The sequence below is a fragment of the Alligator sinensis genome, unplaced genomic scaffold (assembly GCF_000455745.1).
Source record: "Alligator sinensis unplaced genomic scaffold, ASM45574v1 scaffold49_1, whole genome shotgun sequence".
NCBI lineage: Eukaryota > Metazoa > Chordata > Crocodylia > Alligatoridae > Alligator > Alligator sinensis.
Window position 1 is genome coordinate 292485 of NW_005841970.1, and position 12890 is coordinate 305374.

The 12890-nt window shown below is 38.9% G+C and overlaps 1 protein-coding gene across 3 annotated transcripts in view; it reads right to left on the reverse strand.

Moving 5' to 3' along the window:
- Positions 1–12890, reverse strand: part of MARCH1 (membrane associated ring-CH-type finger 1) — a 494748-nt gene continuing 481858 nt past the window's right edge. For all 3 annotated transcript variants that reach the window (XM_025200549.1, XM_006020828.3, XM_025200550.1), the window contains 2 exons: positions 8105–8252; positions 1–4114 (listed from right to left, as the gene is read on the reverse strand). In XM_025200549.1, the coding sequence (XP_025056334.1) occupies positions 3813–4114; positions 8105–8252 (450 nt within the window). In that variant the 3' untranslated portion in view covers positions 1–3812. The remainder of the gene's footprint in view (positions 4115–8104; positions 8253–12890) is intronic.

Below are 12890 nucleotides of genomic sequence, written 5' to 3' on the forward strand. Positions count from 1 at the left end.
ACTTGTTTAATACAAATACAAATTTGTTCCACAACAGTTAGCAGTTCTAGTAATTTTTGTTCCCCTTACCTTCTGTCTTTCAGGACACACATTCACCCAAAAATTCATCTTTTTTATTTTGCAAAAGAGAAGAGGATAAAACAAACAACACAAACTTGATCCAATATTACACACAGTAAAATATTTCCATCCCATATTACATTTCACTGTAATGCTTAGAATTAGAAAGAGCTAGTCCTGGTGATAGGAAACTTACTTTCTGCAGGCCAGAAAAATAAATACTGCCTTTTAAGCATAGCAATATATGACATGGCATCATTGGATTTCTTAAGAAGCTTCATAATGCTAGCATAAAAATAAATGGTTCAGTGTTGCTACCAATTTTTAAATCAATCATTGAATAATTCATTCCTGTAATGGCAACATTTTAAGAAACCAGTAAAGAGGATGTACATGTTTAACACAGAACAGAAGCATCTTGTTGATATTCCAAAATTGCTCATTAGTATAGTAGTTCTGCAGCCTTTGTTAAATCATAACTTTCACCCAAATTAATTAGGAGTGTTGCTCAAGCCAGGAGGCAGAACTTCGTTCCAAATTAATGCAGTTTAATGGAACTAAGTATATCTAGGAAAGGGCAGGTCATGGTGGGTATCTGTCCCAGGGTTTGTTCCTGTAATTCTTAACCATGCCAAGATGAAGTTTTACCTGATTTGGGTACTTACTGCTGTCCACTGTGGAAAGACTATTTATGTCTGTGTCAGTGTTCCCTGATCTTTAACTTCTACTTGCAATACCATTACTTCATGTCATTAAAAAAGGGGAAAAAAAGTACTAGACTTCTATTTTTCCAAAAAAAAAAATGTGTTCTTTTTGTGTTATAGAAGCCTCTGGTAAACTAAAGTAATTGGATTAATACAGACCATTAAATTCCATAAATGACAAAGAATTGAATGAGGTATTGCCTACCATGCATATTTTTTTCTTGGAGGCAAGACTTATCATACAGTGCAAATGTGTCTTTCTGCCTACCACTAAGTCTTCACAAGCTATCACAAATCAACCTCCTTTGAGAGAGGACAAGGAGAAAAAACATTTACAATAACATTCTAAGGCAGTGGTGCCCAACCATCTTGCCCTGCAGGCCAAATGGGCAGTGCCAGGTCCCTCTGTGGGTTGCATCCAGCCAATTGGCCCCATTCCGGCTGCAGAGGTTCTGCAGCATGACCTCGATCCATCTGGCAAGGGTGGGGGTGAAGTGGTCCTGATCTGGACATGGGGGGGCGGGCAGGGCAGGGCAGCCCCAATCCTGATGTATCAGGGGGTAGGGAAACAGAGCGGCCCCAATCTGGACACGCGGGGAAGAGGTGGGCAGCACCGATGTGTATGCTGGGTGGAAGGGTGGGATGGAATTGCCCTGATCAGGGCATGGGAGGGTTGGAAGGGGAGAAGTATGGACCAATCTGGACGTTCAGGGATAGGGCCTGGCCCTGATACTCCTTTGTTTCAATGGCCTAAGTAAGGCTGGAGCCAGCCTCGCAGAGCATCCCCTGCTGCAAAGTTTTCTGATCCATGGAATCCCTATGACTCATATTTGTCCCGTGAGCCCAAGTTGAGCACCCCTATTCTAAGGAATCAAAGCCCTTATTTAAGCCCAACTATAGTCGATGTTAATTTTACTCTAATGGTCTTTTGGTCTAACTAAATGTTACATTTTCCCTCTTCATCCCATTGTTCAGATATATATTTCATTGAGGGTAGTTTTTGTTAAAGATTTTTTCCCTTTGCAATGTTTAAACTTTAACTAAGCTTCAAATGCACGTCAGCAAAGCTGTTGCCACGTGGGGGAGGGAGAAGTCTTGGTATGGTCTTGTAAATAGCATGACTTCAGGGCATAAATATTTCCATGGTTCTAAGACATGACTACAAACCAAGGAACAAATAGGCTAAAGAGGGAAAAATCATGTGCTTGAATACAAGAAGTAATGGCATCTTGTGCTGGGATTCTAGATTTAAGCATCTTGCATGAAACAGGGTTTGGGGGTTTAAAATTATAAAATGTAGTTTAATTCCAAAAATATCTGATAATAATTACCTTGGGAACACAAATTTTAGAACAATCAATTATGTAGTCCCCATTAATAAATATTTAAAGAATAAACCAGTTTCCTCCTGGCTGTTATTTACTTTAAGGTTATTATTCCAAACTTAAAGTGTAAAAACATAACAGAATGAAATGTTCTAAAAGTGCCTTTATACCTTTGCAGTTTAATATGAAACTGTATCCTGTCCAAACTTCATTGAAATAAAGGAGAAAATTAGCACACCAATATCAGTACAACAGACATTTGTCTTCTACCTCTTCGAAAGAATGTGTTTGTTCTTTCCATCCCCCTCCCCAGGTCAATTTCCTAAATACAAGCTCAAAAGGAGCCCTAGCTGCTATCAAGTGTTGTCCCAGACTTACCCAAACCAATGCACACGTATTTCTCACCAGCTTGCCTCTCCTGTCCCAGTAATAAACACCACAGAGATTGGAAGTAAATCACAAAAGTCTTCTCTTTATATAACTCACTCTGTTGGACACATTATTATATCTACATTCATTTATCTATTGCACCTGTTAATGTTATTCACACTTCACTTAACATGAGAATGCTCAAAACACAAAAGTAACAACTGAACTGTTGAATTGCTAATAGCTCAGTCTTACCCATATAAAAGAATCCACTGATAACTTTTTCAACCAAATCAGAGCAAGGAGATACCAGCATCATTTTAAGACTAGGTATGCTTGCTTGTGACTACCTTAATTGCTGTATCACAAACTCTAAAAAATAAAGCCTTATGTTTAAAATTCCCATTACTTCCCTCTATCTCCCCAAGTCTTCAGACATATAATTCAATGTCAAGTTCTTTTGGAGTGGATTGCATGCTTCCACCTGTAATACTTATGTTTATGCTTAATCTTTTACCATTTTGGAACAAAGCTTTCTATATCCAGTATGCTTATATAACAGAGAATTCATGTTTCTTTTACTTAGTTTTTAAAGTACTGCAACAGAGGTCCTGTTCCAGACATTTATCTAATAATTTTCTGAAGCCTTCTGGCTAAATAACTTCTGTATTTTATGGAACCAAGGAAAGGGTTGAGACAATTAGAGAACTCAAAGTCTGACTGTTGAATATTTTTGCAAAAATGTGAATGTATATTCAAATGGATCAATACTACCCTTCAGCTATCCTCAACTCATACAACTACCAAAACATTCAGGCACCCAATATAGCACACAAGCATGTAACTTCTTGAGGCTTAGAGGAGTGCCATGGTGTAGGTCTGTTTAACTTTGTTGATTGAGGGTTTACATGAGTGACCTTAATGGTATTACTTTGAAGTGTATTTTAAGAAGATAATTAGCAAATAAGACCCTTAGTAGTAATAAACAGGTGGAAAGGGTTTGTTTGTTTTTCCCTGTAAACAGAACAACAATAGCAGGTCTTTCCAATATCTTCCTGGCCATCCAGTTTAAAAAGGTCAACTTGTCATGTCTGTTTGGCATTGTCTGTTAACTGTTGTCTATTGCACTTTCTACGCTTCCACTGTCACTACCTGGCTGACTAGTTGAGAAACTACTTCACAAAATGGTCACGTTCCATAAAGTAACACATGTTGCTTCGCTGGATCCTTTTTTCCTGGGTAGGGTTTGTGTTGTTTTACTTGGTATGCATGATCATCTCTGCTTTCTTTAGCGGCTGTGGTGTAGAAAACACTCACACTTTATTCTTCAAGTGAAGAAAGACTGCCACCTCTGTCAAACTGGCATGACCTCAGAAGTCATTTCTTCAGCTGATGGCTGTGAGTTTGTACCTGTCTGTGATACTGGCACTACCACAGCATCCTTGATTTCAGAGTTCTGAATGCATGAAGAATTCTTCTCCTCCAGTTTTTTAGCAGTGTCTGGGCAGTTTTGAACAAAAATCACTCTATTGTAAGCCTTCAACCTGCGCCACAATTGAACGTAGACTTTACACTGTACGTACATGAAGACTAGGCCTCCAGTGAACCCAATGGCCACCACAACCAGTTTTGTCCAAAATGGCCATTCAAGGACACCTTTCAAAGAAACAAGTTAAGGTTAGTATCATAATCATCACCTTATTTGGTCATTCTGCGTAGTTCCTTTCCTAGATGCCATGTATGCCTATTTCTAAATTATATTCATAGAACAAAATTAAGTGGCTTCCTTTCTAAAGAATTCCAAATACTTTAAATGCTGTGCATATACAGAGACACAAGTGTTGTTGCTATTGTACTAAAGATTAACTGCTGTTTAAAAGAGCACAGGAGCCATCCTGGTAGGCAAAGAAACAAGACCAGACCTTCACTGGTGCAGTTTTATATATCAGGAATGTAAAATTACTTCCTGGGACAGAAACGTGTGCTTTTATTGTGCTTCTTGTTCCTGTCCCTTGGTTAGAACCCATCACTATAGTCTGTAGGTTTAAGTGGGTAGAATGTAATTATCCGAACTGGAATGGCATGATCCCTGACCTATGCCACACTACTGCTATAAAAAGTGACACAGGATCGCTTTTTGTGCCTTTTCTATTAGAAGATACATGCCCTATTTTATACTTAATATAGCCATAACCTATTATACTATAGTATTTTTCCATTGTGATGGAGCCTTGGTTTGGAGCAAGAAGAAGAATCCCACCTCCTGCTAACCAGCATCATCCATTTTCTGATTGGCCTTTCTTTTCTGTTTCTCTGTGTGCATTTCTCTGTTTTCCTCATTAGTTGCATAGACATCCTAAAGTTTCTAGTACATCTTGTTTCACTCTTTGTTATTGGTTATTAAAGGAGGGGATAAAAGGAAACTGTTGCAACTCTTTAAAGGTCTTTCTATAATTGCAGAAAAATCTCCATTGGCATTGCCACTGAGAAGCCACATAACAGTGGGCCTAAGTTAGGTGATATTCTGAGCAATACTAAGATGATTCACTTTTACCTAAAACTAGTCTTATGATTTTACAAAATCAGAGAATACCATACTGGGAACAGTCTTCTAATCACAAGATAATTAACATCATTGCAGCTGCTGCTTCAAACATTGAGCACTCTAACTAAAAAAGGGAAGAAAAGAAACTCAGTTGTGCATTGCCTCATCCGACTAATGATGACAGCGTTGGCACTGATACAGAATATGCTGGCCTTCAGTGTTTTGGACTGTTTAAGCCTTTGTATCAACATTTCTTCCTAGATATTTTAACCTTTTACCACCACATACATTTATTAGTAATATTTAGGAGAACTTTAAATAAATAATCCATAGCACACAGAATGCCATTAATGGTCCAGGCATCTTAAAAACATAATTAAGATCAGCAATAAAACTGTAAGGTAGATGGGTATTATCCAAGTTTTCCACAGGGGAAACCTGAGTCAGGAGTAGAAATACCTGCTTGAGACCATTTAGGAGCCAACAGAGGGCACTGCTCCAAGAAGGAATAGTGGCAGCAGGTTGAGAACCCAGGGCTTCTCAATTGCCTGTTTTACATCGTTCACTACTAGAGAAGTAATTTGAGATTACCCACTGCTTTACCACAAAGAACAGATACTTTGATCTTCAGGTTTTTCCTCTGCCTTTTCTCCTCCCCCCCCCTTTCACTTTTTAGGTATCTTCTCCCCCCCCAGTATATGAGGAGAGGGATTGCAAAAAAATTCTCATTTCACCTAGTGTTTTTTCAGTGAAACTAACATTTGAAAAAAGCTGCTAATGACCATTTCACTTTCCTTGTTACCTTGGTAGCACCAGAGTGTCTTTGTGTTCTGTTAAGGTGGCAATATCAACCATTCAGCCATGTTTCAAGAACACTGTGGAAATATGCCTGAACTACTGAGATTAGGTAACATGACTACAGATATACCCTATGTCAAAGCAAATATTCATCCCAGACACTTTTGCTGAGTAGTTAAGCTTGCCTAAAGTCAGCTTAACCAAGGGAGTGCACATAGTTATCTTAATGGATAGTATTTACCTGTAAATAAAGTATCAAGCCTTTTTCCTAGGGTAAATCTCACAATGAAAACCAAAGGTGTATTATTTAAAAGAGAAACATGATATTAGGACTTGGCCTTACAGAATCATCTTGGGGATCTTGATCTTATATAAATAGAATTTGCTCATAAAACAAGAGTTGGGCAGGCAGCAACAGCATCAAATATTGATGTTCAACTAGCAGTACACAAAGCTGATTTTTGTTTTTTCATGTAAAGTTTACAACAGAACACAAGGGACTCTGCTGTGCTATTCTTTATGTCAGTTCACATCAGAGACAGAAAAGCTGCTCCCCACATACTCGTCTGATTTTTAAATTCTTTAAGTAGTCAAGAGCGACTTGATGTGGATTTGTTTTGCTTAGAAGCCTTTTCATGCACAGGCATGTGGTTTTCAAATGATTTCCAGCACTGCATGCTATCTATGTTACACACACATATAATATTAATGTAGTACTCTACTAAGTAATAGTCCTGATCAAAAGAGGAAGAATGATTGTTATATACCTCTTTTTAACAGAGTAATTCATATACTATGCAAAGGTTTTCTTTTCTTTCTGTAAACAAACTAGAATTGCTGTTGGTCTCACCTGTAAGATTAAATATGACACCTAATTTTACCAGGCCCTGGAGTATATACTTCAAATGGCAACAGAAACCATCTTTTAATATTAGGTGGCTGGCACGTACGTTTCTGGCCAGTAAATCAGTGTTTTTAATTTTATCGTGAAATAAAGAACAGGCCTGATTCTGAAGGGATGTGTGGCAGTTGTCCTTTGTAGGTGGTGGCTAAAGATAAGAAAATTATTGTTGGTTAGAGCGTGGTGCTTAATAACACCAAAGCTGCAGATTCAATCCTTTGGACTTGATGATCTCTTGAGGTCCCTTCCTGCCTTACTTCTCTGTGATAATGTGTGGATCCAATTCTGCCTTTGAATGTGCTGGCTTATTTCCCTGGTGACTTGAAGAACAGCTGATGGGCATATCTATGGCTGGGATTTGTTCTTGCATGATAGAGTTACTTCAATGGAGTCTTACAAAGCATAGCATTTACAGCTTTACTGAAGTACAGTAGTTCAAACATGTTGAAAATACCTGCTCAGTTCATTAACCTATAGTCTGCTGTAAATGGTGGGCCAATCCCGCATTCATTACCCCAAACACTCCTGAGCAAGATGAGACTGGAATTCTGACTCTCTCATCTGGCAAGGGAGAATCATACTATTATAACCATCACCACCAAAGTTCTTTAAGACTGTAAATGTTTTAGTAACTTCTCCTTTGTCCTTAGAGACTAACTGGTTCAGAAAGGCATTTAGTCTCTAAGATGCCACCATGCCCTGCCCTGTGCCTGACTTCAGACTAGCACAGCTATTTACCTCTTTCCACTCACATGTCCAAAATTTTTGCATTTCTGGGTTTCTACTGGACACTGAACTGAAATGCCACAGTAAAGACTGTTTTCATAGAAAAAATGTAGCTATGTATGAAGAATGCAGGAAAGGGCCTTGGTACCAATTATTTTACAAATTAGGGGCTAATAATTTCACCCATAGTGTTTCCAGTTGGGACCAGAAAAGATCATTTGTTGGAAATCCTCATTATAAAGCCTGTTGCATGTGTCCTACCCTAGTTTTGCAGAACAGACAAGCTCTATTAAGTCACATAAAACACACCTAAGACTTTTGGATGATTTTGTGAAGTTCAGCTGAACCTTTGGTTTTCATTTGCCACTTTTTTATTTCAGCATGAAAACCCCTCTGCTATGGAGTAAAAAATAAGAATAAACAACATGTTTTAGCTGTTCTGACAGATGCACTGGGCTGTGAGCTCTTTTCTTATTGCAGTCAAGGAGCAAAATAAATTCAGCTAAATTCTGGCTTTTAATACTGAATGATGTGCCCTTTAATTTTTCCATAAAGTAGATGTGCAAGCATTTTAGCAATGGGATATATATTTACAAACAATGACTGTCCCGTTAACTATCTTCTTTTGTAATTAGTCTATTACTGTACTAGCAAAGTGGCAGAAAAAGTAACTTACCATTGTCATTGCCTTGCTTAATTTCCTCAGCTGTCCGATCTATTAAAACATACAATGACCAAACAACGCAGGTAATAGCAATAATGTGGAATGTGACAGAACAGACTATCTTCCTCCTCTCACTTGTTGTCATCTGTAGTTTCTCCCACTATAATTAGAAAAGAATTAAATATAGAACAGACTTATAAACATGTCTTGAGAAAACATCCCATGCCATTTTGGCTGTTCCTATCTGAAGCAAACAATCAGAAAAACTAGTTACAGAATCTCATTGTTTTGCTAATAGTATAGATCCCAAGGACAGCATTATCTGTGCCACAAATATAGACAAGACATAAAGTACAAATCTTTGTAGATTCATAAGAATGTAGGATCTAGTAGTTTTCTCATCTGTGAATTTTCTTACCATCAAAATACGGAGGGGCTTAGGGAGGCTGAGCCCCCCATACAAGCCAAGAGTCCCCCAAAAGTCCCCCCATAAGAGATGAGCGCCCCCAGCCCTCCCTGCGTCTTTCTAAGCAGCTCAAGCGGCAGTGGCTCTTTACAGCTTCCACCACCATAGACCCCCACAGAGTGCAAGCGTAATTCAGACCCTGCTTACCATCAACCTGAATAATACTTAATTTCTCTTCCCTTGTAGTAGTGCTCTACTGCTATGTATAGGCAAGTCTGCATCTAGTATACAATTTTAAAGCTCTGGAAGAATATGCAAGTCATTTGCTCCAAAACTCAAACATTCTTGGATACTTAAAACCTGAGGAATAAGATTTCAGAACAGCCACTCACTAGGAGTATTAGGGGCAAGAAAATGGGTATAAAGATGGAGTTGGATAAATTTATGACAGGGATTACACAAAATGATTGCCTGTGAAGTAAAGAACTGAAATTCCTGTTCCAAGAGGGATGGACGTTTGAGCTCATTGTTTCTCACTGCAGTCATTATGGTCTCTGTTTAGGCTGTGACAAGATTTTAGTAACAAAGAAGCCAAAGTCTCTCCACAGTTGAATGAATGTACTTCAGGAGGCTGCAATCTACAATGTTTTGTCTTTTTTTTTTATCACAGGTCCTTCTCTAAAACTCAACAAACTCCATGAAAAATGCATGCTTGTTAAACAGACAAAAGGAAAAGACAATGAAAAACAAAATGTTTCTAATGTGGATGACTAGTTTTACAGTCTATAGACAGCACCCAGTAAAATAAGTGAGATACAAAACACAACAGTGCCACCTTTCTGACGATCACATTACTGCATGTATGAACTGTACAGATAATGAGACAACTTTACAGTTTATTTTGCACATTTTTCCCATAGGGTTTCTAAGCAATGGCACACACTAGAGGGTGAGCTCAACTCCACAAGCTGGGTGCACTGAGGCATGCAGTACGGCTGAAAGAATAAAAACCAACAAAATGTAATTTAAAGACTCAACCTTTTCTCTCTCACATATGCACTGAAGTTCATGCAGGGAGGCACCTGGTACAGGACACAGGGAGGCACTTGGTGTAGTATTTAATCCCATCTTGGGACATGCACACAATGCTTGTTGGGGCTCTTTGTTGGCTAGTCAGGTTTTTCAATTTGGAATCACAGAAAACTAGGGCTAGAAGTCACCTTGTCCAAACCTCTGCAAAAGCCAGGATCGTCCCTGTCTAAACAAGGCCAGATAAATGCTTATCCTGCCTGAATTTAAAAACGTCTGATGATGGAGCTTCCTACATGGTACTACAGCTTCAGTAAAAATGAAGCTTTCTTTTCCAGGTGAAGCACTTCTGAATATGTAAACAAAAATGCTGCTGCAGAAGGGGGGCTGTCTATCTAGAGAAGAAATTGGGCCTGAAGACTGGCCATGCTAGTCTTAAACCCACAGCTTTTTATGTGATTACACCAGTTTGATGTATGAAAACAAGAAATACAAGCTTTAAAAACCAGCAGAGGTGGAAGGACAGCAAGGAATGGTATGAGAAGGTAACAGAAGAAACTCCATGTCTTTCATATTAGAGGCATATGTCTCTAATCTGAGACATTATATTAGAGACAATATGTTAGACACAGTTTATGTTGGTTAAAAAATAGGTATTCAAACAACATCTAGTTTAAATTACAAAAATCGATTTACCACAGAAAACAGTTTATCTTCAGTTTCTTTTCTGCAGCAGGTCTGTTAAGATGTTATTAGTTCTCAAGTTACTTAAGCTAATATTTAAGGATAGCTAAACATATCTATTAACAATTCACGAAGTTCACAGGCATCAGCACTGACTTTAGCAGCTAGCTGTTCAACACTACTTCAGATTTCTGTCTGTCTCAGATACCTATTCAAACGGAATGATTAAAAAAAAAAAATCAGGCAAACATTTTGGAACATAAGTTCAGCAAAAACTCAAAGGCAATGTTTTCTGTTTGTGAGCCAGAATGACCCAGCTCGCAACCAGTGTTTCTCCCCACAGTGGCATGGAGAAAGCACCCACAGGTGCCACTTCTCCTCGTGGCAAGATACATAACATGCTTGCAGCCAAAGTCCCCCCTGCCAAACGCCACGGAAACCCCATGTCCACAGGTTTGATCCAATGATTCTACAGGCCAGATCTGGCTTGCAGGCCATAGTCTGCCAACCCTGATGTGCTGTATTGTATATAGAAAGAATTCTACCTCCTATTCCTGCTCTATATTCCTCTGTTCTACCCAAGTAGTCTTATAGATCCATATGCTCAATCTGTGAAAATAAGATACAAACCCATACTTATTAACAAGCCATCTTACAGGAAACAAATGCACCAACTCGGAAGTTATTTTTCTTTAATTCCTTCTGTAATCTTTAGTCAAGACTACTGCCTTAGAACACCTAAATAATGTATGGCTTTAAGGTAGATGGTTGCCTGTCCCGGTTTGGGTGATGGTATGTGATTAGTTAAGACTGGGAAATGTCACTGCCTCAATATCATAGTTTACTTTCCTATGACTGCTTTGTATCAGCTGTTTCTAATTCCAAACCAATGTCTGTCTTTCATAGCAGTATGCGGTGAGATGGATGGATTTCCAGAAGTGCAGATACAAGAGGCAGCCAGAGTGCAAGATGTCCAGGAGTTATTTTCAAGTTAACAGGTAGGGCAGTGATATAAATGAATTTTCCAGGGTTCTATGAATATTTCACAGCTGTTGCTTCAGACTCCTGTCTGAGGTCTCTGGAGCATTCACTATTCTGGGATTTGGCAGACCTGATTTCCTTGGAGTCTTTCTTATTAAATATTGCAGTCTTATATAGAATTCTATAAGAGCTGAAATATATGCCAAAACAACATGAAAAGAGACAAAGCTATCAGTCTGCTTGCCAGGTACATGGCAAGCATTGAGTCTTTTCAAGTTTCTCAGAGACTGTCACCTTTGCATTCAGTGGTGTTGAGAATGGAAGCTTCTATGATTTTGAATGACAGTTTGTGAACAATTAGAGTCATAAAAAGAAAAAAAAAATCATGCTCAATTCATTGTGTGTGTCCTGCAGATAATTTAGATAAGTGTATGACAACCGTATTCAGTGGTCAGAATAAACGGACTGTGGCATTATTATCACAGCTTACAGCACTTGACCTGGAGACCTTTATCTGTTTGGGATGAAAATCCATTCAGGCCCTTCCATTAGGTGCTGTATTTCTGAGGGAAAAAAAAATCTTTAATTACATGGGTTTCAGAAAAGGGAAGAGAAGAAAAGGAATCTGCCTCAGTTAAAAACCGCAACTACTAGCTTCAAATGCTTTGCCTGAGAATGGTGCTGAAAGTACAAGAGAATTCAGTTGTGTTGCCATGTTTTTTTCTTGTTTATCGTATTTTCTCCAAGCGGGGGAAGGATATCATAGTGTTGCCACTACCACTAATATCTACTTGTCTCATTCCAAGAGTGTCACTATTCTGTTAAGGCCCAGGAAAGCCTTAGAGTAGACTGTGGCCCTGCATGATAGATCCAGTGTAGGGCCAGGCAGAGGCAGCTTGCAGTCCAGGACCTCGATCCCTGCACATGGGACTGGGCAAAGGTGGCACAGGGTTCCCGGACCCTGATCCCAGCACGTGGGACCGGGCGGCAGCAGCAGCATAGTCTGGCTCTGTGCATGCGGGCCCAATTCTGACATGTGGGGTCCAATCTTCCCTGCACATCAGCCCCATGCCACTCATTCGCTCCACAGGGCCAAAAAGATGAGCATCGCTGCCTTAGAAGGTTGCTCCACCGAGATTCAAGTTAAATTAACTTTAAGAAATACAGCTGCATGAAAACTTTTTTTCTGAAATGTCTTTTCCAGCGAAACATATCCTTATAATAAAAAATTCTCATGAAACTCCTCTTGAAAAGACATAAACCTGGCATCTTTTTTTTTTTTGATCTCTAGAAAAAAAAGTTTCTGTGTTCAGAATCCTCCTTTCCCTATTCTCCAGTGTAAAAAAAAAAAGAGCAAGAATGAGGAACTTTATTTATCCCTTTTATCCCTGGGAAACACCTTTTTTCCCCAACAGGCTTTTTGTGTTAAAGATCCAGTGAGATTCCTACAAACAGGCATGTTTGACAACTTGTAGCATACTATCATTTATTTATATTTGGGGGGGAATTTTAGGATCAGATCAGACACCCAGTGGAACAGTGCCAAAAAAATCTAACCTTTGTCACTAAGAAAATACAATATAATACAAATACAAATAGTACTTTTTGTGGGGGGGAAAAAGATCACAAAATAACTAAAGGAAAACAACAATAATTAGGTTGGCTTTGTAAAGAAAGATTGTCCAACCCTCCCCCCCC